The sequence below is a fragment of the Ochotona curzoniae genome, unplaced genomic scaffold, assembly GCF_017591425.1.
Source record: "Ochotona curzoniae isolate NIBS_2020 unplaced genomic scaffold, NIBS_Ocur_1.0 contig_291, whole genome shotgun sequence".
NCBI classification, from domain to species: Eukaryota; Metazoa; Chordata; class Mammalia; order Lagomorpha; family Ochotonidae; genus Ochotona; species Ochotona curzoniae.
The window spans coordinates 13,943,420-13,970,663 of NW_024465649.1; the positions used below are offsets into that span (position 1 = coordinate 13,943,420).

Sequence of the window (27,244 nt, forward strand, 5' to 3'; positions counted from 1 at the left end):
GACCATATGAGGAGTCAACCAGTGGGTAGAAGACCTTTTCTGTCTTTTTTCTGTGTATATCTGCATTTCCAATAAAAATAATTTTTTTAAATTGAACTGTCCTTTCTATTCCAGGCCCTCTCCCATCTTGGTGCTGCCCTGCTGCTTATATAATGTTAACATCATACATACTAGTATGTGCCTATAATAGATACATGTGTACCATAAAGTAATTCTGGTAGAATATGTAAGATTGGTTATCTTCCAGCACAGTGGCTTAGCAGCTAAAGTCCTCACCTTGAATGCAGCAGGATCCCATATGGGCGCCAGTTCTAATCCCTGAAGCTCCACTTCCCATCCAGCTCCCTGCTTGTGGCCTGGGAAAGCAGCAGACGATAGCCCAAAGCCTTGGGACCCTGCCACCTGTGTGGGAGACCTGGAAGAAGTTCCTGGCTCCTGGCTTTGTATTGGCGCAGCTCTGGCTGCTATGGTCACTTAGGGATTGAATCATCAGACAGATCTTCCTCTCTGTCCCTCCTCCTCTCTATATATCTGACTTTGCAGTTAAAAAAAATTTTGGTTTTCTCTAGGAAAGAACAATGATTTATAATGAGGGCCTGGAGGACTTTTAACTGCACGTCATTATATGTCTCAAATTTTATACAATGAAACATTTCAGTTTAAAAAAAAAACCTGCCCAAGCAACAAATAGCTAGAAAGTGAACAAATTTTTAAAAGGTGTTATTTATCCGAGAAGTGTATAAACTTAATTATCTGTTTGCAAAGGAAGAACAGTGATATTTTACTTGCTCAGTCATGCCCACAACAGCTGGCATGAGGCCAGGCTGAAACCAGAAGCTCAATGCAGCTCTCCCTGTGGGTGGCAGGGACCGGTCCTTGGTCCCTTGCCCTGCTGCCTGGGGTGCAGGTTAGCAGGAAGCTGGGCTAGCAACTGAACAAGGCCTTGCACACCTCACGAGTAGTATTTTAACCACTGTATCAAACACCCATGACAACAAATCTAAATCCAAATGCCTAATGTAGTACAGAAAGCCAAAAGCAACTAGGACCTTATGGAGACATGTAATTAATCTTTAGATACGACCAGTTCCAATTAGAATCCTGGCAGTTTCTCAGATGAGTCTGCAACTTAATTCCAACATTTACCTGGAAACAAACAAGATAAACACATCTTCTTGTGGGGCACTGAGGGATATACAACTTCATCCATGTAGTGGTTGTGTCAGAAATGTTTGTCCTGAATCTATTAACGTAAACATTATGAAAGTTACCGGAAAAATACTCCTAACTGCTGTTCTCATTGAAAGTACTTATGTCACCAAAGTAAAAGCCAAATTCCAAACACGGATTAGATAGTTTTAAATGATAAGAAAAGAAACATGAGAGCTACATACCGGTTCTTGCTTCCCAATAAAAAACAGATCTTTATAAAGACAAAAAAAAAAAAAAAAAAAAAAACCACCCAGGGCACAGCACAATGTCTCTGATGTCTCTGGTTGAATCCTTACAAGCTCTGGGGTCCCAATGGAGCACAGTTCATGCCCCAGCTGCTCCACTTCCCATCCAACTGCCTGCTTTGTGGCCTGGGAAAGTAGTGGAGGATGGCTCAAGACCTTGGGACCCTGCACCTGCATAGGAGACCCGGAAGAGGCTCCTGGTTTCGGATCTTCTGTGCTGTGACCTTTGCTGCCACTTGGGGAGTGAACCAGTGGACAGAATATCTCTCTGTAAATCTGCCCTTCCAATAAATTAAATCAATCTTAAACATGTATTTATAAATGGAATCCTGAATTGTACCATATGTTAAATTTTATGAGTGTGGTAATGTAGTGTAGGAAAATGTTTTTACTGAAACATTTGTAAGTGTGGTTTTTCGGTTTTGTTTTGTTTTGTTTTTGTTTTGTTTTTGACAATTTGATCCAAAATGCCCCCTGTTGATGGCAGAGGAAACAGATACCTAGTTTGTGGACCATTTGAATGGTAAAATGCAAGAAATCCTTGAGTCAAGAGTTCTAGTCCTAAGTATGTACGTAGCTCGTGTAGGCACAGCAATCACGCACAGGACGTTCATGTCGCTGCAATGGCATCTCCGTGGGAAAATGACTTATTTTCATACTGTGGACTGCCCGGTAGAAATGAAATCCTGTAAGGTGTATACGTATCAGCATGGGGGAAGCTTACAAACAGGATCGGGTAGGTGCGGGAGAGCGTCCCCATAAAGACGACGCGGGCCGGACTGGTCAGGCAGCCGTGCGTCCAGGGCGCCTCGCCGGGAGCGGGGACAGCAGCTGACCAGGCGGGGACAGGCGGGGACCGGGCGGAAGCGCCCCAGCCGCCCTCAGCCGGGCCCGCGCTACCTGCCCGAAGGCGCCTGCGCATTGCGCACGTAGCCCTCGGAGTCACCTGGCGGAGCGCCCCGCCCCGCACATGCGCACTGCGGCCTGCGGGCGGTGCGGTCACGTGTCAGGCGCGAGCGGCTGGCCGGGCGGGCGCTTCCTGTGGCTGCGGCCCCCGCCGCCCCGGGCCGTGCCGGGCGGGACGAGGCCCGGGTTTGATTGGCGTCCGCAGCGAGGTATGCCGCCGCGAATCTGCCTCCCGACGTGGGGAGGTCTCGGGGTCGGCGGGGAGATGCAGGCGGCTTGGACAGGGCCGTTCCGGGCGCGGCGCCCCGACTCGGCTGCTCCTTGGGGTCCCTGCTGCCCGTCTTTACGGAGCCCGGGGCTGGCACCCGCTCAGAGCCGCAGACGCGGCGTGTGTGAGGGTCCCTGGGCTCCGTCCCCCTCGTTCCTCCCCGCCTCAGTTGACCCGAGAGTCACCGACGTCCGACACCGGGCGGCATCCCGAGCACCCCTTGCCGGTTCTGAGAGCGCGTCCGTGTGCGTCCCAGCTCTGGACTGGCCCTCCACCTCGGGGACAGCCACCCCGCGCCCTGTCAGCGCGGCGCCTCCGGGACGGTTGGGAGATGCTCGGGCCCGAGGCGGCTTCCTGCTTTCACCTCCCTCCTTCTTCCTGTACCCTTGCCTTCTGGGGCCCGGGATCCCCGCACCCCACGCCTGGCTTCTCTCCCACCGCCCCGCAGGCTGATGCGCGCCTCTTTGGGATTGAAAGCTTTCCTTTTTTTGCCCCCTTGCTCCCATGGACATTTTCACCTGTGCCATTTCTGGTCTCCAGTTTCTGCCCCAGTGGTTCCAAACGTTTTCCTCTGCAGGTCCCAGAAGCATTCCTGGAATCCTACTCTCCCGCCCACTCCTGACTCTTTCATGACTCAGCACAAAGGTTCTGCCTGTGCTGGATTAGGGCCCACCTTGGGGTCCCCACTGTCCCCGGAGTGACCCTGTGTGGCACTCGGCTTGAGTTTGCCTGCACTGGTTGAATGTTCCTGATGAGTTGAGACCCTGAGAGATGCACTGGGGGGCTGTGCCCTGGGCGCACGCGTTTACACACACACACACACACACTCCTATGAATGATGGTGTCAGGTCACAGTGTTAACCCCGGCTTCTTGACGTAACAAGAAGGTGATATATGTGTATGTGTGTGTGTGTGTGTGTGTGTGTGTGTGTGTTTTCCAGTGGTAGCCACCTTGACCGTGGCTGAGGATCTGGATTGATTCACTTGAGTTAAAATAATTACGTGTGGCCAGTGCTGCTTTGGAATCCTGTGGATCCTACACAGGCTGGGAGCACCTTGAATCGAGTCACTTCCCAGAATCGGCCTTGCAAGTCTGCCCATCCTTGGGGTACTTGAGCTTATGTGTTCACACTCGTGTGAAGAGAGGCAGAGCCTGTCCTATTTCTCTGCCCGAGGCTGGTTCCAACACTGTCACTCCATTGGCATTGGATCCCTGAACTTGGTCCTGTGGAGAAGCTAACTCCAGCTTGCCATGGGCTGCACACCTGGGTGGGCGGCTTGGAGCCAGCTGGCTGCTTAGTGCCTAAATGTCATTTCCCACCTGACAGGTGTCTAGGCCGCCAGGATGCCAGGGCCAAGACGTCAGAAGGCCAGTGGCCAGGGGGTGGCAGCTGCCAAGCAGGTATGGTCATGACCTCTTTGACTTCTGGGCCACCTCAGGGTTCGGAGGTCTCCCCACAGCTTGGGCAGACGGGAGCACCAGTGCTTTCCTTAGCCCAGAGACACTGAGTGGTGCCTCCTGGCAGTGGCAGTGCCCTTAGGGCCCTCGACTGTCCCTGCTGTCCACCATAGGGAGAGCAAACCCAAGACCTGCTCTTGGCTTTGAACCTGGATGTTCTTTGGCCATGACTGCTCTGTGCAAGTGACCCAGGAGACGGGGAGGTACCGCTGAGGCACCGCTGAGGCATAGTGTCTCCTGATGGGACCTCAGCACTCTCGGGTTTTCCCCTTTGAGGGGCACAGCTTGGCATATCCGCCAAGGATGCCAGGGCCTGAGAGCTGGGGCCAGGGGGAGGGCTCGGCTGCTGAAGGACTCGGGGCCCTCCTGCCCCCAGTTTTCTTCCTTTCTTTCATTGTTCAGTTGTGCTGAGGCAGGTGAGGCAGGGGGTGGGGTTTCGGCACGAGTGAGCACTTTGGGTTTCAGTTCTGGCCTTGTCACAGAGAAGGCTGTGTCCACTTCATCGGGACTGTGGGGTATCAACAGGCACTGTCCCTACCTTGGACAGTCATGGCTAGGGAGATGGGGCGGAGGGCGGTGCCAGGACGGGAGAAGGGGCAGAGTGTTCACGTGCAGTTTCCGTTTGAAGGGATAATGGTGACTGGCACAAGTATTGCTGACCTGTGTGCTTAACCTGGTCAGGATGGTAGGTTTCATGGTCTGTGTACTTTGCCACAATTTTAAAATGAAGTCCTTTCTCAGTCTGGGAGAATGAACCAGGTTAATTCCCTGGCACTGTGACGGTTACTGCTGTTAAGACCAAGGTCAGTAGAGTGGTGCTGGTTCTTGGTAGGGTCCCAAGGGACAGTGTCGCAGTCCTTAGTTGCCCTGTCTGCATGCCGGACCTCCCAGAGTAAAGGAACCAGCGAGCCTGATGCGGAGCTGGGCCCGGCCCCTCTCTGCTCTCAGCTGGGGCTCTTTGTGGAGTTCAGCCCGGAGGACATGCTGCTGGGGATTGAGGAGACCGAAGGGGATGAAGCGGACTCGGATCTGGAGGCTGAGCTGCTTGCCCTCACCGGGGAAGCAGAGACCACAGACAGGAAGCAAGCACCCACGAGGCAGAGTGAGTGTGGGCTCTGGGTTGGCTGGGTGCTGGGGCCCGGGTGGGCGCCTGTGTCTGCCGGAAAGGGGGCTGGGTTCCCTGGTACAGCATCCCCTTCCGGAGGCCGTGTGGCATGGCCCTGCACCTGGTGATGGGGCCTCCCTCCCTCTCTCCATTGCAGACAGACCCATTTCACAGTCTGACTCTTGTGCCTGGCCAGACTGGTTAAAAGCAGGGTGGGGTAGAACAGAATCCACAGAAATGTCACATGCACTCCGCTGTAGCCCAGATGGGTCCAGAGACCTCGGCCCTGGGAGGATCTAGGGATCTAAATTCTCTCTTCACCAGGATCCCTCAGAGAACTATTTCTGTCCCATGGGTCCCTTAGCTGGGGAGAGTGGGAGGGCTGGGGAGTGGCCCACTGGGTTTGAATTTTGACTCTGCCCCAGCCAGGATTCTGGTGTTAGAGGTGTCTGTTGATAGTTTCCACTTCATCCAATGTATGAAGTGGGGTGATAGTCCCCATCTTGCAGCACTTGATAAAACTCCAGGGGGATTAAATGTTGAGGTGGCAGGTTGTTGGGGGGAGTACGTGGACTGCTATAGCCAGAACATGAATACCTAGCTACCTGCGACAGAACACAGAGGGGCTGCTTGTTGCTTGCTGGGAGGCGTGGGAGGATAGATGGATGAGGGTCTTTGGATCTGGGGTACAAAGGCATGGTTTCTTGGTGGGACTCAGTGTGGGAGAGGGGCATCTTTGCCAGGGAATGTCTGCCAATACAGTGTGCTGACGACTCTGCCTCACTGCCCTGGGCCTCATCTGAGCTACCCTGCCCCTCTTTCCCCAGCCCCCCTGCCCATGGCCCACATCGAGAAGTTGGCAGCAGACTGTATGCGAGATGTGGAAGAAGTGGAGGACGAAGAGGATGGGCTGGAGGAGGATGCAGACCTGCTGGTATGTCTGCCAGGCTGGTGTCAAGGGCTTCACAGAGCAGCCCGGGTCTGTGACCAAGGCTCCAGAGAGGAGGTCTCGGGTGTCCTGGTGTGTCTTAAGTGCCCTGCCCTACCCTACCTGGGCATGTCTTCCCAGCTGTGTCCGGCAAAAATTCTCTGTTTGGCCTCTGTTCTGAGTGGTGCAGTTGCGGAGTCTCAGATGTGGAGTCTTTGTTGGTTTCAGGGGGCTGGTTGGACCCAGTGACAGATACCAGGAAAGGGTTCACTATTCTCCCATCCTGGGTTTGACAGTGGGGCCCCCAATCTCCTGCATCTTGTTGTGTGTCACCAGACTGAGCTGCAGGAGGTCCTGGGTGCAGATGAAGAGGTGGGGCCGGGGGATGGTGAGGAGGCAGGCAGTCCAGGCCTTGCCCCCGAAGAGGAACAAGAAAGCCTCGCCCCTCCAGCGCAGGCCGCCCTGACAGCTGCTGCTCCTGAGCTTCAGGTGGGTTCTGGAGGTTTTTCCACCACACAGTGGCTGTGTGGTGCAGGTGTGGGGCATGGCTTGCAGGCCCTTGAACTCCATCCGCATTGCCCCTGTGGGTGTGGGGCAGGCTCACGTGGAGTCCTAGAGCTCCGTCTCTGGACAGCTTTCTCAGAATGAGAGAAGGGCTCAGGTTGGACTGGCCCTGGAGTGGCCAGGCCCTGAGCTGAGGTTCTGCAGGCCGGAGAGCCTCAGGGGCTGCAGGCTATGCTGGAGGAGCGGATCCGCAACTACCGGGAAGCAGCGGCCAGTGCCAAGGAGGCCGGGGAAGCGGCCAAGGCCAGGCGCTGCGAGCGAGGCCTGAAGGTGAGCAGGGCTCTGGGAGTGCGGCTGTGCGACAGGTGCAGGAGGAGGGTGCACCTGTGGAGGGGCGGGGCCTGCCTTTGGGCAGGGGTTATCCAGGCTAGCCAGCTTTCTGGACTAGTTCTGCCCCTCAGACTCTGGAGTCCCAGCTGGCCGCTGTGAGGAGAGGCAGGAAGATCAATGAGGAGGAGATTCCACCTCCAGTGGCCTTAGGCAAGAGGCCTCTGGCTCCATTGGAAACTGCCCACAGGACCTCGGAGACAGAACCCCCTGCTCCTACCACCACGGAGCCAGGTATCTGAAGGATATCTGAACCCCCAGATCCTGTCCTGCTTCCGTGGCCTGCCTGTCAGTCACTTGCCCCAGCATCTCCTCCTTTGACCTACATGCCCCTTATTTCTCTGTAGATGACCCCTCCCACCCCGAGACGAGCCTCTTGGACAACCGCAGCACTTCCAACACACTGGCACCGGATTCAGAGCCTGACCCCCGCAATCTGCTGATGACCCGACAGAGAGAGTACAAAGTGGCCGCCCTCAGTGCCAAGCGGGCTGGAGATCTGGAGCGGGCCCGGGAGCTCATGAGGATTGGGAAGGTATAACATCTGGCTCGCTTTACACGTGCTAAAGCCCGAGGCCTGGCTAAGGAGCTGGACTGGATTTGAGGCTGGCCCGAGGGAGAGCAGCTGGAGGACAGCTGTCAAGGTTGCTGTGCCTCTCTTTTCATAGAGATTTGGTGCTGTCCTGGAGGCCCTGGAGAAGGGGCAGCCCGTGGACCTGAGTGCCATGCCCCCCGCCCCTGAGGGTCAGTATGGGAATTATGAGGGGACCTGGTTGGCTGTGGCGTGAGGTTGGGTTGGGTGGGGCAGATCCTCAGGCCTGGGGCTGGCCGGACACTCCCATCCACACCTTTGATCCCTGTCCCTCAGACCTGAAAGCTCTCTCACAGACTTCAAAGGCCCCCAGGGAGCCCCCTTTCGGATCTCCAGTGGTGGAACAAGTGCAGCCAGTGATGGCTCCCAACATCCCAGCAACTCCAGGTAGGACAGGAAGATGGGACTGGTGGTGGGGCACCTGGTAAGAGGCAAGCAGAACAGGTGCTCTCTCCTCCCTCTTCAAGCAGCTCCTTCAGAGCCACAGACAGTGTTGGACGCCCTGCAGCAGAGGCTGAACAAGTATCGGGAGGCCAGCGTCCAGGCCCGGGCCAGTGGGGATGAACGGAAGGCCCGGATGCATGAGCGCATTGCCAAGGTAAGCTTGGGACCCCACGGCCACCTGCCCGTGCTGGCCTCTCCTGCGGCTGGTTGCTCACCCTGCTCTTCCCCAGTCCTGTCCCTCCTCTCTGTCCTGGTAGGTGTGAAGGCTACAGACTTGTGCCCACACTACGTCCTCCTTTTCCCACCCTTGCAGCAATATCAAGATGCCATTCGACTACACCGAGCAGGACGAAAGGTGGATTTTGCTGAGCTGCCTGTTCCTCCAGGTGAGTGGGCTTGGTCCATGGACTAAGGATAGAAAGATGACTTCTCAGCGATCCCATCCCCACAGCAGCCGCGTACTGCCCTGAGGCTGCTCCCGCCCCCTGCCAGCTCCCCCTATGCCGCAGGGTTTCCCCCCATCCCTGGCCTGCAGCCCACTGTGGGCACAGAGGAGGATGCAATGGCAGCAACGCTGGCAGCTGCGCAGAAACTGGCCTCTTCAGATGACACAGCCCTGGCAGATGAAGACGAGGATGAGGACGAGGTTGGTCCAAGGGCTTAAGACTTTAGTGTTTGGTGGGTGGGACAGTGCTGAGAAAGCCCAGACTCTGTTGTCCTTGCTAACAAGCCCAAGAGTGCATTTTTTCAGTTTCACAGAGGTGGGCGGGGGGGGGGGGTTCCTTGACTGGGATCCTGAGTGAGGTCTTTGTGATTCCAGAGCCTAGGCTCCACCCAAGACCCTGCTGGCTGTTGGATGGGAGGGGAGCCCAGGATAGAGAGCTTCAGAGAAACTTTTTAGCATAGGGCCCAGGAGGGGGAGATGCTCACCCAGGGGTGTGCGTAAGTTAGTGCCACAGTCCTGCGAGCCAAGCTAGGAGGCTGCCCTGGTGAGGTCCCCAGTGACCACCTCTTGGATACGTGCAGAGTGAGACCCCAGCCCAGGCTCCAGTGGCCAAGAAGCCAGCGCAGCCTCTCCCCCCCTCATCGCGGCCCCTGGCTGGACCCAAGGCCTCAAGTTCCAAGGAGTCCCTGAGTCCGTCTGGTGAGTCGGGCTTGAGCAGGATTGGAGTGCAGGGTCCTGGGAGGGGCAGACATGGCACTAACCAGCGGTACTCCCCCTCAGTGCGGGAACAGCTGGCACTGCTGGAGGCACGAAAACTGCAGTATCAGCGGGCAGCTCTGCAAGCCAAGCGTAGACAGGATCTGGAGCAGGCCAAGGCCCACCTGCGGGTGGCCAAGTGTCTAGACGCTCAGATCATCCAGGCCCGAGCTGGCCGGCCTGTTGACCTGTCCCAGGTGAGTGTCATCTTTTCAGGCCCATGACTTGTTGGGTAGAGAAGGTGCGTGGCAGGGCCATCACACCAGGGCAGCTTCTGGGAAGCAGTGGGATTTGGATAGGGTGTTAACGGCTTAGAAAGAGCCTTTTTGTGATTCTGTCCTTGCCCTGGGTTCGGCTGGTTGTAGTCAGATGGTAGAGTGAGGTCAGTGGGGGGCAGTGAGCTCCTGTCATGGTGGTTATAAGCTGAAGAGAATTCAGTGTGGATTTCTGCATTTTTGGGTCTCCGTAGAGGAGTAATCTGACTCTTGGGGCCCGAGGGGCCTTGTGACCTGGCAGGTGCCTTCACCCTTGACAGATGAGGAGGGTGACTTCATCCTCATCCACCATGAGGAGCTGCGACTCTCCCAGAAGGCCGAGGAGGTGTACGCCCAGCTACAGAAGATACTTCTGGAGCAGCATGAGGTCAGTAGGCCCTCAGCTCTCCCTTCCCTTTCCGTGCCCCTGGCCACCTCTGTAAAACAGGATGAAAATACCCTCTTTCAGGGCAGTTGTTAAGGTCAAACAACAGAAGGCAGGTGGCGGGAGAGAGGGACTTTGTAGGTGGGAGGTGACCCTGACCTGCGCTTTAATGGTGTGTTTGGCTGAATTGCTGTCTGTTGGGGGAATTCTGCTTTCAAAGGGGATGCTTAAACCCAATTCTGAGGGAAGATCAGGAATTTGCTACATGGATTTTGGGGAATGGCTATTCTCAGAAGGGGAGAGAGTAAAAGGAGACAGAAAACTGGCAGGATTTGGCATATGTGTTGGGGAGGACAGAAGTGAGGCTGCAGAGGAAAACTGGAGCCTTGAGTGGGCTCCCGAGTCACTGTGGGCCCTCATTTCCAGAAGTGCCTGCTGTTTTCCAAGCAGTTCATGCACCAGGGCAATGTGGCCGAGACCACCCGGTAAGTGCCAGGACAGGGCTGGGGGTCGGAGCAGAGGGCATGCCCTGCTGTGCTGACATGTATCCCTACGGGCATACCAGGTTTGAGAAGCTCGCTCAGGACCGCAAGAGACAGCTGGAGATGCTGCAGCTGGCCCAGGCCCAGGGCCTTGACCCTCCCAGCCACCACTTTGAGCTGAAGACATTCCAGACTGTGAGGTGCCAAAGCCTAAGGGAAACAGTGGCTCCCTGCAGGTGTGGGGTCAGAGGGTGCAGCCAGCGCAGTGAGGCGCTGGTGGGGCGGCGCCTGCCCATCCATGAGGAGCTCACGAGCTGCTTCTGGTCAAGATGAGCATCTCCCTTGTGGCTCCACACTGCCCCTGGTTACCACTCAGCCAGCCAGGCAGGCCCTGAAGTGGGAATCTGGTTCCACCGAGCCCTGTTTCCTTTCTCCTTGGCTGTAGGATCTTCTCAGAGCTCAGCAGCACAGAAATGCACCTGATCATTGTTCGGGGAATGAACCTCCCGGCTCCACCAGGTAGCCCGGGGTCTCGGCCTCTCAGGAACCTCGTGTGCGTGTGCTCCACCCACTGCTGGGCGTCTGTCTACACCCTGACTTGACCCCCTTCTCTCCCTCACAGGGGTGACCCCTGATGACCTGGATGCTTTTGTGCGTTTTGAGTTTCACTACCCTAACTCGGTGAGGTTTGGGTACAGGTAGACTCCTCTGAATGGGGGTTCAACTTCTGCCCGCCCCTGGGAGGCATAGGTGTAGGGGGGGCTGGGGAGACTTCCGGCCCATGCTCTGTAGTGTTCCTGTCCCTGTTGATCCATTTCTTCAAACTATTTTCATATTTTTCCCTTTGGCTTTTAGGATCAGGCCCAAAAAAGCAAAACAGCTGTGGTGAAGAACACAAATTCTCCAGGTGAGGGAGGGCCGCAGGGGTCCTCTCTAGCCTCTCTCTAACTCTTGATATCTGTGGGCAGAGTGGTTTGCATGGTGCTTTCAGATTGGCTACATTACTTGATTCATTCCATGTAGGTGATAAGAGGCAGATATTGGTAATACTGTTAATGTAGGTGGGGAAACAGGCAGAGAAGTAAGAGACGTGCCTAGGACCTCAGCATACAGAGATGGTAGGAGTAGAACTTTAACACAGGAATCCTTATCCCAAATTCCAAGTGCTTTCCCAGTTAACAATCTCTAATGGTTGGGTCCATCAGGACCTGGATTCTCCACCACCCTCTGGTGGCAGGCACCCTGAATTGCAAGACTGGCCCTGGGCCTCCATTCCCACTTGCTCAGGAAATCCCCACGAGCTAACCCCCTCTGCCTTCTCCTCCTCTTGTAGAATTTGATCAGCTCTTCAAATTAAACATCAACCGAAACCACCGGGGCTTCAGGAGGGTGATCCAAAGCAAAGGGATCAAGTTTGAGATTTTCCACAAAGGGTGAGGATCCTGTGGGTCCTGTTGCCAGGTGGGCTGGGAGGCAGGAATGGTGCTTACATCACAGCTGCCGCCTCTGCTGCCACTTTGACGTGGGGTTCAGTTAACCAGTGGCCGCCTTCTCCAGCCAATCTCTCTGCTGCCTCTTGGATCCTCAGGTCCTTCTTCAGAAGTGACAAGCTGGTTGGCACAGCACATCTGAAACTGGAGCGGCTGGAGACCGAGTGTGAGATCAGAGAGATTGTGGAGGTAGGGCCCGGGGTGGGCAAGTTGTAGAACTCGGTGTGAGCCAGTGCTTGCTGAAAGCCAGTCTCTGTTGTAGCCATACAGGTGTGGTTCAGTAGGTGGTATCTCCGTTTCACAGAGGTTTACAAGATCAGAAAATTCAGTCTGCAGATTGCAAGTGCACATCCAAATCTAACAATGATGGATGAATGTGACCTGTGGTTGGCACAGTTGCCTGATGGCATGAGCTCCAGATCTGACACTGATACAGTATGTCCAGGTTGGGGACCCACAGGAAGCAGTTGGTCTGTTGGGACGGCTTCCCAGATAGCTCCTTAAGCTGTAGAATCATAGGATTTCACAGAACTTGCCTCTGACAAAGGCGTTGAAGCTGGAGAGTTCACAGGACCGGACCCTCACTGACAGACCTCTCCTGCTGCAGCACGCAGCTCCCTGTCTGCTGGGGCCTAGTCTGTGCTGGCCCAGAGAGGGAACAGACTCCTCAAGGCTCTAGCACCGTATTGCATTGCAGCCTAGAAAAGAGTAGCATGGTAGATAGGAAGGATTTGCTGACCTGCCACCCAGTGATCTACTTCCCTTTGGACCCCTAGGGAGGGCAGGGTTCCCTGGCTTTCAGCTGCTCCTTAGTCATGGAGACAGAGGCAGACACGGATGCAATAGAGCACCAGGTGTCTCCTCTCCACAGTTAGAGCTGGTGGCCTTTATGTATTGATTGTTGAAATAAGAAGTAAAGCATCACCGCTCCAACAGAGGGAAGGCAAGTTTGGCATGAAGTGGAGTCTGCTGTATGTAAGTGCAGGACCCCTGGCTCCTCTCACAACCTGCCTCCCTTGGTTCTCATCTCTCTCTCCATGCTCCTCACAGGTGCTGGATGGCCGGAAGCCCACAGGGGGCAAGCTGGAGGTGAAGGCGAGGCTGCGGGAGCCTCTGAGCGGCCAGGACGTGCAGGTGGTCACCGAGAACTGGCTGATCCTAGAGCCACGAGGCTTGTGAGGTGGGCAGCTCTGAGCTCTCCGCACTCTGCCCCCTGCCGCTGCCTCAGCCTGTGTGGAAAGCCCAGGAATCCTCATGCACGCCTAAGACCTACAGGCAGAACTGGCGGGCAGGGCCGTGGGCTGGGTTTTTTAGGTTCCCCTTATTGCGGGGGTAGGAAAGGTGTTCCCCCCCCCCCCACCCCCAGGTTTTTCTTCAGGAAATGCTCTGAAATCCACAGTTCCCCCATGGGTCAGCCTAACAACCATGCTTCGTGCCCCTTTGTGGCAGGTGGTCAGCACCGGGGAGTGGTCAGGCAGTGACTGTGCAGGTGCTGCTAGCTAAAGGCCTCTGCACGAGATGCTGCTGAGCATCACTGACCGGCCCTGGCTTCTTGTTGCTGGCGCAGACATACGCTGGCTTCCAGGAGGACTGCAGTCCCCATCCCCTTGCGTCTTGCTCCCCCCAGTCTGGGCTAAGCAAGGATACCCTCAGTGCTCTGTGCCAGAGACCTCAGCTCCTAACCCTGCACAGCAACTGTGTGTAGCTTGCCCTAGCCCCAGTGGCTTCATTTCTGGATGTGCCTTTAAATGCTGTAACTGTGAGGGATGGGAGAACTCGAGAGTGACCAGGAACCTCCTCTGCTTAGTGTGGGGACAGTAACCTGTGACTCCAGGCAGTGCCAGCCTGTCACCTCAACTTGGTTCACCCAGCTCTCTGCCTGTGCCTTGGTTTCTAACAGCTGCTGTACTAGCCTTCCTGCTTCCCAGTGAACTTTAGTAAACAAAACCTTTCGGTACTACTTGGTGGGAAGTAAGGGGAAGGCTGTATCTTGGGTTGGTTTTCTTGCACTTAAGATAAGACTGTTCCTGGGTAAAGGGGGAAGGAAAAAAAAAAAATATATATATATATATATGTATGTCTGTGTGGCCATTTTATTTAAGAAGCCGAGTGTAATTTGCTGTGGAGATTTTAGAGTCTGTACATTTTAAAAGCCTGAGTAACAGTGACACTGGTTGCTGACCAAGTTGGCTGCCGCGCAGATGCCCTAACAGAGGGCGGCTGGGGGAGCCTTTCCTCCAGAGCAGCGCAGGGGAAAGACTGAGACATTCTGCTTTCAGACTTCTTTGTCTCAATGCATGGAGACAATGAAGGGATCTGTAGTTCTAATAGATTTAATATTCAAAACTAATTGTGTACATTTCTTGGAATAAACACACATCCCTCTCTCCACCTTCCTTTTTTTTTTAATTTTTTTTAAGATTTATTTTATTTTTATTGGAAAGGCAGATATACAGAGAGGAGAGACAGAGAGGAAGATCTTCCGTCCGATGATTCACTCCCCAGGCGGCCGCAACGGCTGGAGCTGAGCTGATCCAAAGCCAGGAGCCTCTCCCGGGTCTCCCACGCGGGTGCAGCGTCCCAAAGCTTTGGGCTGTCCTTAACTGCTTTTCTGGGCCACAGGCAGGGAGGTGGATGGGAAGTGGGGCCGCCGGCGACCATATGGGATCCCAGGCGTGTAAGGCAAGGACCCTAACCACTGTGCCATTGCGCTGGGCCCCACCTTCCATTTTTTGAAGGATTAATTTTTTTTTAATTTATTTATTTTTATTGGAGTGGCAGATATAGGATTAGCTTAAATTTGACAGAGCATCCTGAAGGTCTTTGTTTTCAAGGCCGTCGGTGCAGCAGGCACACTGAGCTGACTGCGGATTCCAGCATGGCCTATGCGCCACTCAGGCAGAGTCTTCCTGCACGTCTTGATTTCAGGGCTGACAGGGCTGACCCATGCTTCCCTGCCCTGAAAGCCACACAAGAGGATCTACAGATCAGTGGCCTTATCTGGCCAGTCTTCCTGATCAGATGAGCGCCACCGATACTAGAATGAAAACAGAGGTTGCTGGCCTTCACAAGGTGGCCTGGAGCAAAGGGGTTGTCAGAAGGCTCCTGACCCCACTTGGTCCTCCCCTTATTGTTGGCATCTAACCCTATGTGTGCCAAGAGGTTTGGGATCATTATGGTTTTCCTGAAAAGTTCCAAATGCATTGCCTCTGCTGGCAATGTTCTATTTCAATAGGAAGTTTTCTTTAGCCCCAGTTTTCCTTTATGATTTGTTCACTGTCAGTTGGCTTCACAGCTTCTTACTTCTGAAAAACAGCCTCAACAGGCTGACAAAGCGCCCACAACTTGGACAATGAGGTTCTTAAAAGGCCTTTGTTCTTAAAAGCCAATGCATGCATGAGTAGAGGGAGGGGCCTGACCCAGCCTCATCTTAAGATTGGTCTAAACATTGGAGATTACTTACAGGCAGTGGGGAATGTTATGACCCAAATCATCTCAGAATTTTACAGTCTTTGATCTAATGTAATGCACACTTTGTTCTGACCTAGTGAACTAAATATATACAAGAAATTTACCTTATAGTCAGGAAGTCTTGATCACCAAGAACAGATTCTTGTAATTTGAACATTATTTTCTTTTCTCACAGCCCCATCCTCAAGCCTGCATCAAGGCTTCCAGATTCTTCATGTATTTGAAAGGCAGACAGCAAGCAAGAGAAAGTGCGCTCCCATCCACTGGCTCACCTCCAAATGCCCATGACAGACAGAGCTGAGCCAGGCTGAACCAGGTGTCCAGAAGTGTCCCACTCTGAGCATCCCACATGAGTGGCAGGGACCCAACTCCCCGAGATGTCACCTGCTGTCCCCCACGATATGCATTAGCAATCAGCTGGAACTGAAGGCATGGTCAGACCTTGAACCCCCTCTGATAGAGGATGCAGGTGTGCATGTGACATCTTAACCACCATTCCAGATGCCTGCCCTGAAGATACACAGCAAGGAAGAGCTTCCGTCCACCAGTGTACTTCCCAGACAGCTCCAACAGCAGGACAGAGCCAGGCTGAAGCTAGAACTTCTATCTGGGTTTTCCATGTGGGCCCAAGAGCCCCACTTACATCATCTATTGCTTTCCCAGGCCATTAGCAGGGAGCTGCATGGGAAGTGGAGCCCACATGGGATGCTGGTATCACAGGCAGTTGGTTTACCTGCTGTGTCATGCTCATGCCAGTCCCTGCTTCCAAATTTCAGTGGCTTGTTTTCCAAAGTTTTAGGAAGCTCCTAAAAGGTGTGCCCCTCTAAGGGTAGCTGCTTCCAGGATGAAGCTATGCAGCTGAAGACTAGTATATCAAGAGTGGACACCTGGTCCAGCACCATCAGCCTCTCTGTGGGCATCATTTTTATTCTAGTGCTTAGCCCTTCTATGTATACAATCCCTAAGAGTCCTATCATCATAACATTGCAGAAACAATGGTCAGCCTGTTCCTTGTTGGAAATGCTCTAGATGCATAGTTTTTTCTTAGATGACTAGTGGTAGTAGAGGTAAATTCAACTGGAAAGTAGGACCTACTAGTGTTTAGGAACCACTGTGGGTAAGGGAAAATAGAAGAGGGGAAATGAAGCTGGTAAAACCTCTACCTCTACAATGTAGCTGATGTTTACAAAGTGCTGATGAAGAAACATCTAGCATTTGGTAAATATCCAGTAAGTTTTAAAGATTACCAGAGTGGCAACTATCTTTTCAGCTAAGGAGAAGCTCTGTATAAATGGCAAGTTGTATTTAGCTGAGCAGGTAGTGGAATCTTCTCCCCCATAGAAGCCCCAGATGTCTGTGGTATATTAAGAATAAGCTGGATGTCACACCAAAAATACTGGCTGTCTCTGTTAACCCTGGATGTTTCTGTTGTTAAGAAGGGTCACTTTAGAAGCCCATAGATCAGAGTGGGCTCCCAGAAGCCACTTCTGCAAATCTTTAGAGAAGTGGTTGTGGAATGCAATCTGCTCTCCACACCCTTGCCTCCAAGGCGAGCCCCTCAGCATCACTGCCAAGTGTGAGCTCTTGCCACTGGGGAATACCCTCTCACTGTCCCATGCTGGCCTCTAGTTCGCAGGGGGTTCTTGGGACTGCAGGTTTATGCTGAGAGAACCCAATTCCAGCTTGGCCTCTGCCTCCAGGAGCTGCCAATGATGTAGCAGCTGAGCTGGTCTGGAGCAGTACCTTTTCAAACTGACTGATGAAATTATTGGGTCTGTGACCAAACTGAATGTTTAACAAGAGGAAGCAATCGCAGCACATCACATGTGTCATAGATAAACCAGATTCTCATTTCTAATGCTACTCCCAATTGTGTACAAAGACTGCAACAATGATGCTTCATTTTTTATTTTCCCTCTGCCCTCCCACCCAACCCTTGGTGATGGTTGTACCCATTTGAGCATTTCTGAGCACATGACCATAAGTAAGAATTAGAAGAGGAGCTGAATTTTTGTCTAAACCATAACAGAAGGGGGTTAGCTGCAAAGATAGCATAACTGTTGTGCAGTATACCAGAAGCTGCCCGGGTCTTCTTGGTGGACAATGCATAGAAGACTTAGAATTATGGAACAGGATCCCCAGCTATCCTCTCCCACCCCTGCTCCCTAATCCTCCCCCACTCCATCCCCCCCACCCCATTAATAGAGTTAACAAAAGCTTAATCTTCCAGTTTTAAAGTGCAAATGATTTGGGTGTGACTGCTGTTGCAACAGGTATGAACAGGAAAAAATGAAGTCCTTGCTGTCTACGCGATGTTTTCCAGAATATAAAAGATGAGTTCCATGACGACAGGGCCCTCACTGAGCTGGCAGGCCCCTCCATGGATCACCGGCACCAAGGCGCTGTCCAGATCGTTCATGTATTGCGAGGGAAGGGGCTGGCCATTGCTCCCTGCTTGATAGCCAACCTATACCACAGAGAGAAGGGGATGAAGGTTACTGGACCGAGACGATCTTTTCAGAGTCACAGGGGCTGAGCAGGAAAGGAGATGACCTTGGCCATGGGCTATCCATACAACAGTGAGTACAGATTGTGCCTGTTCCCTGAACTGTTATTAAATCATCCCAATCACTCAGCGGTGACTTTAGGCAAGTTTCTTAACCTGCTGAAGTCTCTAGTTTTCTGGGAAGGAGGAGAAAATATGCAGCATCAGGAGTAACACCTTACTTAACATTTGGCTGTGAAAAGTAAAGTGAGAAATACATAAATGGCAGGAACAGGTATCTGACCCTTTAGTCCTGTACTCATCCTTGTCCCATTTTCTTAGCCCCCGTAAACACAGGAATTCTAAGATGAGGGAATCAGGGCCCTGCACTAAGAAGCTCACATATTTAGCAGAAAAATGCTTTTCTTTGTCTTCTGTAAGGGAAGTTTGTCTACAGTGCCATTTAAGAACACACCATTCATATTAACCTGGTAATGCTCACTTAGTATAGCATCAGGCAAGACCTCAAGTACAAAATAAATGCTTGTTGACTGACAGCCTATTGGGAAACGGGGCCAGGCACACAACTTTTCACCCTAACAGCACAACTCTGCCTTCAGGAACCAGTTTCTCCCCATAAGCACGTGGGCTGCAGCAGCCTGCAGTTCAGAATTAATACTTAGCTAGGAATGGGAATCACACTGTCTACACATTTCCTAAATGACTCAAATCTAAAGTACTAAGGGAGAAGGAGAGTAATTTTTCAGCAGCAAAAGCAGGACCAAAGGAGGAAGTCACTGGCATCCAAAATGCGAAAGAAATGCAGAGAATTGAGACGTTGGCCACAAGAGAAAGAACGGGGGAAGGATTTCAAGCTGAGGCAGGCTAAGACTGTACTGTTACTGCAAAGAACACAAAAGAATGTTAGGGAAACCTGGCAATAGGAGACCCAAAAGAACTGGTAAATTGATGTAGGAACAGCTCATGGTCTGTTTATTCACTAACTAGTCTGGCAATGTTGGTGAGAAATACCTCTTCCAGGTAAGGCATGAGCAGCTGCGGACGCCTGTCAACAGAAAACTGTTCTAGCTGGACTGGGAAAAGAGCAGGATGAGGGACAGAGGGATGGGCCCTCTGAGGGAATGCTGAATGATGCCAGAAGAGTGGGAATGGGGAGACTGCAGGGGTACACAGATCCCAGTCACAAGGACGGCAGGTCCTCACACGCTGGTCCCCTGCACAAGATGAAGGAGGAAGTCAACTCCATGGAGACGTGAGAATGATGAAGCTACTGCTCAAATGACCTGGGCGTCAGACCAAACACACTGGGATATAATTACTATTCTTGCAAAGCCCAGGATACTGCCATTTGTTTAGGCAGGAGGGCCGCAAAATTGAGCAGTCTGGTTCTGTTGTAGCAAATGCAAAAGGCAGAAAATACAGATATTACCCAAGGCCCTCTTCAACTTTTTACCTGGTCTGAGTCAAGTGTCACACGTAGTCCCAGTTTTGTCATTCCATCTTCCTTCAGGAGCTTCAGGTGGGGACAGAGAGCAAGGCAGAAAGCCTTGGCAACATGTTCAGTCAATCTGCTGTGATCTGCAGGGTCGCTGAGGCAATTGTGCTGGTCGTCATTTTCTAGGAAAAACACCTGTTCCCCCCACCAGAAAAAGATTTTTAACCTTGTACTTAGATTTTGGAGGAAACAAGAGGAACAGTTAACTGTCTACGTGCACCCTGATTCTTGAGGATATACAAGAAGACGTGATTAGGACTCTGTGGTCGTTGGAACTATCCTTCCCCCCCCCAATCTCTGCTTCTAGATTGTAGTAATAGCCCTTTTATGACCTCTGCCATGGCCATCATTCTGCTCAGAAAAGAAACTCATTTTGTACTGTTTATTTCTCAAAGGTAATCCTTATTTGTGGACAATTTCCTTAGGAAATTATCTCAGACTCTCAAGAGAACAGACCTTACAGATGATATGATGCAGCCCCTTCCTTTTTTAGCTTGCTTACAGCCTAGCTCAAGAGCACATAGTACTGAGAGGTGGAGCCAAGCCCAGAATCTCAGCCTTCTGCCTCTGACTGTAGACAGGGCTTTTCCCCGCACACGGCCCTCCTTGCCACTGTAGGGGCCAGTGCTGTGTGAGGGCACTCAGCTGAGCACAGCAAACCTGGAAATGGGAGATTCCCACTACCAGCCACACAGGAGGGTGCTGAATAAACAAGACTATGGGAAATTAAAGGGCTTCTTAATGTCTAGCATGCCTCTGCAAAATGTGTCTCTGGTTATTTACAGAAGAAACATTATAAAGGCAAGAACACGAAAAGGCAGAGAAATGCAAATATACACTGTTTACAGACAACAGCCCCTAGCTAAGTGAGGCATTCCTGCTGCAATGCTGCAGCTCGGAGGGAAGTGCTGGCCAGAGCAGCAGTGCCAAATGGAAAGCGCTCTGCAGGGGGAGGCAGAGACTTGCGCTGGGGTCCTGCTTGCCAGGAACCACATCAGTCACAAAGTTAGCCTAGTTTCTCATTTGCATAATGGGATAAGAAGCCTGCCTACCTCACTGAATTATTGGAGAACAAAATGGAGAGAACCAAGGTCAAACTATCTTATGAGTCAAAGAGAATTGTAACATTCTAGACTCAGCCCTGCTCAAAATGAATCAAAGTGGCAATCAAGACAAGGCAAGCAGCCAAATCACTGAACCGCACGTGATGACAGGGAGCCTGGTATGAAGGACAGGCCACTGGGACAACAACAGCTCAAGAGCCACAGCCAGGCCCCAGACCCTGTGACATCAGGGGGCAGCTCTGCTGTGAATCTGGTGAGGCACTGCCACCTCTCTTGGCCTCAGCTTCCTGTGTGTCAGATGAAAAAGCTAAAAGTCACAAAACTTTTTAGAAAAAAATCAAACCCTTAAAGGATACCTTTGCAATTCAATCATTCATTTCAAAGATAAGTATAGATGAAGCCCCAAAGCCGTGGAGAGACTGAGAGTTCACCTGCTTACTAAACCTGATGTGTAAACACACAACACCTGATGTGTAAACACACAAGGCCCACCCTGCTTGTGTGGTTCTCAGGTGAGCCTCGAATACAGCCTTCAACTCGAGAAGCAACCACCAGATATGGGTTTGAATTAGGATTCTGTCATTACTTTATTTATCTTGCAATATCTGGCAAGTTACATAGTCTCAGAGGTTTGTATTTCCAGTGGTGAGATAACTCACACAAGATGGTTCTAAGTGCAACCACAACCAACTCAGCTTTCTGGAGAACACAGCAAGGACAGTATGAACCACTCAGAGATGGGCCCTTTTTGCATTTTAACACCAACCAACCCCTAAAAGCTAGTTCCAAGGAAAGATTGCTCCAGGCTACATCTGGTGGCATTTCTTCCCATGGATCTAAGACATTCCAGAGGAAAGTGTAATATAAAGATAAAGGTAAAATTTGTTCTTACCCTCCAGCATCTTTTCATAATAGACTCTCAGACTAGTAACAAGTTGTGCTCAAATCAGGTCAAAGGTGACACTTCACTTCCTTACCTCTGTCCATCGGATGACTTTTCCATTTGCTTTATACTCAGATCCATGGAAGATCTTCACATTTGTTATAGATTCCATGGACTTCCCATCTATTGGACTTACAACACTAAAGCAAAGAGAAACAACTCTAAGCTGAGGATCCAGTTTGCTTATCAGGTCCTGTTACTAGTTTACAAAGCAGTCCTTCTGAGTGTCACTACACAGCACATCACAGCAAGAAGACTACAGGAATGTACATGAACACAGCTCGCATGGAAAATAACTATGCACTGAACTAGGAGTCAAAGAATATACATGTACTTACAAAGAAGAAGGCATTTTCCTAGCAGCTGCTTCTTTTCAATGCAAACATGATTTAATCACAACAGCACCTCTTCCTGTATTCTTCCTTTGAGTAAACTCAAGGTCACCCACCAAATCTTATCTTCCATTTGGATTCTAGATATATGTTATACTCTATTTTAAAGATTTTTTTTTTAATTAGAAAGTCAGATATACAGAGAAGAGGAGAGAGAGAAAGAGGAAGATCTTCCGTCTACTGGTTCACTCTCCAAGTGGCCACAATGGCTGGAGCTGAGCCAGTCTGAAGCCAGGAGCCAAGAGTTTCTTCCTGGTCTCTCACAAGAGGGTTCTAATGCTTTGGGCCATCCTCAACTCCTCATTTCCCAGGCCACAGCAGGGAGCTGGCAGGAAAGTAGAGCAGTTGGGACACGAACCAGCACCCATTTGGGATCCTGGTGCATACAAGGTGAGGACTTTAGCAACTAGCCTACCGCTCTGGGTCCTCAATATTTTTAAAGCGCTTACTAAGGTGCCAGATAGTGATTTAGGTGCTGGTGATAATAGCAGAAAATAAACCAAACAAAAATGCCTACCTTCATGGAGTTTACATACCAGGGCCAAAAATGGCTTAAATAAATAAGCAAAATAAAAATATGTAAAATAAGCAAGAATAATTATGTATTAGAGGGTTAAAATATTTATGAAAAATAAAATGTAGGGACACAAGAAAGTAAGTACTGGGAATGGGAGGCAGAAATAGGTCTGAGTTTTAAACTCTGGATGGGTTGTTTTGGGAAGGCCATACAGAGAAAATTACATTTTGGAAAAGATCTGAAAGGCACAAGGAGGTGATTCCATAAGGCGCTGCACAGGAAGAGGATAAGCACAGCCAAAGTCAGTGTCAAGAGCTGGAAGAAGTGCCTCTGAGAGGTCAAAGGGTGGCAGGAGGGATCCACAGGCTGCGAGGCCTTACTAAGTCACGCACAACCCTTACCAGAAGCCACTGCTTGGTTCTGAGTACAAAACTGACAATTCTTTGACTAATGTATTCCAATAAAGTGCTACTGTGGGGCCCGTGTTGTGGTTCAGGGAGTAAGCTGCAGCTTGTGACGCTGGCCTCCCATAAGGGAATGCTTGTTCAAGTCCTGGCTATTCTGCTTCCAATCCAGTTTCCTGAGAAATTTCTGATCCTAAGAAAGCATGAGATGATGGCCCAAGTGCCTGGACACCTTATCACCCTCACGAAAAACCCAGATGGAGTTATTGGCTCATGGCACAGGCCTGGCAGAGTATTACCCTTCTGGACATTTGCAAAGGGAACCAGAAGACCTCTCTGCCACTCAAAAAATGTTTTAAAAATTCAAGTTTTCTAAAACAGCTACTGTAATACTTGAGAATACATGATGCTGGTCTTAAACCAGGATGCTAGCAGTAGACGGTTTAAAAAATAGTAGTTCTTGGATATATTTTGAAATAGCATATACTATATTTCTTGTTAGATTAAATATAGGGTATGGGGGTTGATGCTGTGGTCTAACATATTAAGCCACCACCTAGAGTGTCTGCATCTCATATGGAAATAAAACAAAAAGTCCCAGCCACTCCACTTCCAGTCCAGCTCCCTAACAGTGTCTATGAAAGATGGTTCAAGTGCTTGAGCCTCTGCACCCAAGTGGGAGACTGGGAAGAAGCTCCTGGCTCCAGCCTGGTCCAGCCCCAGCTATTGGCAACCATCTGGGGAGTGAACCAGTGAGTGGAAGATCTCCCTTACTCTGTAATTCTGCTTTTCATCTAAATGAAATTTTGAGAAAAGTGTTTTTAAAGTGTAGGGTATGACAGAAAATGAAGTGTCTAATATGCCTCCAGTGCAGGGCGGTAGCCTAGTGGCTAAAGTCCTCATCTTGCATGTGCTAGGATCCCACATGGGTACCGGTTTGTATTCCCGGGTGAGGGCCCAAGGCCTGGGGACCCTGTACCAGTACGGGAGACCCAGAAGAAGCTGCTGGCTCCTGGCTTCGGATTGGTTCAGCTCCGGCCATTGCGGTCACTTGGGGAGAGAACCAGCAGATGGAAGATCTTTCTTTGTCTCTCCTCTGTAAATTTAACTTTCCAATTTAAAAAAATGAATAAATAAATTTAAAAAAAAAAAGATGACTCTAAAAGTTTGGCTTGAGCCACTGGAAGAGATAAGCCAAACACTTGCCCTGCCACATTTTCCTTTCAGGGACCTGGCATGCCATGTAGCCTATTAGAACTTGTTTACTTATCTATAAAATTGAAATAATAATATCTGTTATTATGTCAAATGAAATGGTATTATGAAAAATGCTTTGTAAATCATAAAAGACTTGGATACTACTATGACCACAGTAACTTTAGATAGACAATAGTTTCATCAACCCTTCCCACTGACCTCCCCTCAAAAATACACTGAGAAACTTGTAAAGACCTTGAACTAACAGACCAGAAGTTTAACATTCCATGTTCTACATCCCCAACCACTCCTCCTGTTTCAGACAGGACTGTGACCAGGGTGGACAGGGGACGGGCTCTAACAATACGCTGGAAGGAAGTTACTCAGTTACCCCTTGTTGACGTTCTTGTCGTCATCCACCCACTGGATGTGGATGTGCTCCTGGGGCTCCTCGGCGTCAGCCTTCCCGCAGGTGACGGTGAAGTCCTTCATCTCCCGCAGTGCCTGCCGCAGGCCATCCATGTTCTCTGCCGTGATCTGAACCATAACGCCATCTGCCAATCGCACCAAGACAACAGAGATGGAAACAGCTCAAAGCCAGGAGGGTGGCGAAGGGGAGGGCAGACAAAACACAGTACTTGGCACCTAGAAAATCCCTGAGGATGAATGTAAAACATTGGTCTGTAACCCAAATTGATAAATAACAGAATTTTCAGTTCCCTTGAGCTGTGCCTCTCGCTTATTTAAACCGCCAGGGATGCCAGGATGGATTCTGCCTAAAACACTTGCCTGTTGATTTCATATCAGACACAATTAAGAGCGTCTGCTGAGACTGCTAGAAGGGAAAGCTTGCACGTGGTTACACTCTTCTTCTGGATTTACAGAGCATTTTGTTTCATCCTCAAATTCATCACACTCCCTTCACATGTATATGTTCGCATCTTCATCTCTCTTGCTCTGACTGCCTGACGCAGAACAAACACCCAGTGTACTAAACAGGGGTGGGCATTGTGGCAGAGCACATTATCTCCTGCTTGGGATACCTGTGTTCCATACTGGAGTGCCTGCAGCCTCTGCCACCCCACTTCTTTAGACTTATTTTATTTTTATTGCAAAGTCAGATATATAGAGAGGAGTAGAGACAGAGAGGAAGATGTTCCATCCGATGATTCACTCCCCAACTGACTGCAATGACTGATATTGCGCCAATCCATAGCCAGGAGCCAGGAATTTCTTCCGGGTATCCCACGCAGGTGCAGGGTCCCAAGGCTTTGGGCCATCTCCGACTGCTTTCCCAGGCCATAAGCAGGGAGCTGGATGGGAGGTGGAGCTGCCGGGATTAGAACTGGCATCCATATGGGATCCTGGTGCATGCAAGGTGAGAACTTTAGCTGCTAGGCTACTGCACTGGGCCCTGCCACTGACTTCTGATTTGGCTTCCTGATGTGAATGCATTTTGGGAGGCAGCAGGGATTTAGGGTATAAACCATCAGAAGATACCTCTGTGTTGCTCCATCTTTTAAAATGTTTGTTAAAGTTACTAAATAAGGGGCCCAGTATCACAGCTCAGTAAGTAAAACCTTGCTAAGCAGGTGCCAGGATCCAATGTGGGCACTCATTTGTGTCTCAGCTGCTCCACTTCCCTTCCAACTCCTTGTTTGTAGTCTGGGAAAAGCAGCAGAGGATGGCCCAAAGCCTTGGGACCCTGTACCCATGTGGGAGAACAGAAAGAAGCTCCTGGCTTCAGATCAGGTCAGTTCTGGTCACTGAGGCCACTTAGGGAAAGAACCAGCCGATGGAAGATCTTTTTTTTTTTTGGTCTTCTCTCTGTAATCCTACTTTTCAAAACAAACACCTCAACCAAATAATCTTAAAAAGAAAAGTTACTGGGCCCAGGACAGTAGCCTAGTGGCTAAATTTCTTGCCTTACACATGCCAGGATCCCATATGGGCACCGGTTCTAATCCCAGTGGCCCTGCTTCCCATCCAGCTCCCTGTTTGTGGCCTGGGAAAGCAGTGGAGGATGGCCCAATGCTTTGGGACCCTGCACCTGTGTAGGAGACCCAGAAGAAGCTCCTGGCTCCAGATGCACTCAGATCCAGCCGTTGCAGCCACTTGGGGAGTGAACTGGTAGATGGAAGATCTTCCTCTCTCCCTCTTCTCTCTGTATATCTGACTTTCCAATAAAAATAAACAAATCTTTTAAAAGCTAGTGGATGAACTAAAGCAAATGGTTCCAAAACATATCTGCTAACTGACAAACAAAAATCAAATCAGAGCTTCCCACGGCTGCGTTTGCGGTACCAGCTCCTGAACTGAAGGCATGTGCTGAGACTGAAGGCCAAGGATATCAGCTGCCAAGCAGCTAGCCTACTTCACTGACACACATTTTGTTAGCTGAAATAATTTCTAAATAGCTTAAATAAAATGTGTTAAATACAGTCAACTGCTTTATGAAAGACCCAAGAAATTTCAATCCAGCACTATAGACAAAAAAAAACTTTTACAGATAAGGCTGTACATTTTTAAGAGTGTGATTTAGTCATTTCACAATGACACAATTTCTACCAAAGTCAGTACTTGGTAATAGACATTATATCAGTCACTTAAACAAGTGGTCATTTAACATTAACTTAAGATTTTCTTTAACTTCTTAATAATATGTTTCTGCTCTGTAGTCAGAGTTTAATATTTAGTTGTTAAGATATTAGCATATTCTAAACTTAACCCACTGTTTCACTACACTTATCAAAAAGGGGGACCAAATATAGCGCTGGCCAACACATTTAACATAATCTATGAACACAGCAGAAGCCAGCTCTCAGAAAGGACTGCGTGGAGACAGGGTCTTGGATTGAGCTATTTGGTAATAAAAGTCTGTCATTGTGTGAAGCAGGTTATTTTCCAAAGATGGCTATAATATCTTCCATCTCACATGTTTTGCTGAAGTGCCACCTTCCCAGATAACCACTGAGAAGTGAAGTCTAATTCTTTCATTCTCTTAGAGCACCAAGGAGTGTCACTTGTGTGACTACTATATTTGGCTCACGAAAGATAATACAGCTTCCACCTTGTTGCTGGGACACTCCTGGTGTCCTGAACTACCAAGCAGTAAGTCGAACTATCCAAAGACTGCCAGGTTATGCTTAGGGATCCATGTATAAATACTCCAGCCAACATCCAAGGCATTAAATCATCTCACGCACAGGAATGAGTGAATATTCAGAGGATTCACATAATGGACACCTTCAAGGAGTCCCTATTGAGAACTCAAACATCATGAAGCAGGGCAGGGTCAAGCAGTCCCTGTGCTGTCTTGTCAATATTCCTAGTCTGAATAATCAGTAAGCATTACAGAACAGCTAATTTAAGCCATTTAGTTTTGGAGTAACT

The 27,244-nt window shown here is 50.4% G+C and overlaps 2 protein-coding genes across 4 annotated transcripts in view; one reads left to right on the top strand and one right to left on the bottom strand.

The window, feature by feature from the left end:
- Positions 1–2,488: 2,488 nt before the first annotated feature.
- Positions 2,489–13,936, top strand: CC2D1B (coiled-coil and C2 domain containing 1B). The gene is made up of 24 exons (XM_040978542.1): positions 2,489–2,572; positions 3,960–4,033; positions 5,039–5,192; positions 6,023–6,129; positions 6,460–6,612; positions 6,832–6,957; positions 7,089–7,248; positions 7,362–7,549; positions 7,683–7,758; positions 7,883–7,993; positions 8,074–8,204; positions 8,364–8,436; positions 8,560–8,696; positions 9,077–9,194; positions 9,276–9,448; positions 9,768–9,893; positions 10,317–10,375; positions 10,456–10,572; positions 10,818–10,891; positions 10,995–11,053; positions 11,228–11,279; positions 11,706–11,805; positions 11,961–12,051; positions 12,913–13,936. Exons 2-24 carry the CDS (start codon positions 3,977–3,979, stop codon positions 13,039–13,041), a joined length of 2,571 nt encoding a protein of 856 aa, XP_040834476.1. The 5' UTR covers positions 2,489–2,572; positions 3,960–3,976; the 3' UTR covers positions 13,042–13,936.
- Positions 13,937–17,197: 3,261 nt separating this feature from the next.
- The window catches only part of ZFYVE9 (zinc finger FYVE-type containing 9), a 150,606-nt gene continuing 140,559 nt past the window's right edge, over positions 17,198–27,244 (bottom strand). For all 3 annotated transcript variants that reach the window (XM_040978540.1, XM_040978539.1, XM_040978541.1), the window contains 4 exons: positions 24,243–24,405; positions 21,376–21,481; positions 19,293–19,469; positions 17,198–17,800 (listed from right to left, as the gene is read on the bottom strand). In XM_040978540.1, the coding sequence (XP_040834474.1) occupies positions 17,639–17,800; positions 19,293–19,469; positions 21,376–21,481; positions 24,243–24,405 (608 nt within the window). In that variant the 3' untranslated portion in view covers positions 17,198–17,638. The remainder of the gene's footprint in view (positions 17,801–19,292; positions 19,470–21,375; positions 21,482–24,242; positions 24,406–27,244) is intronic.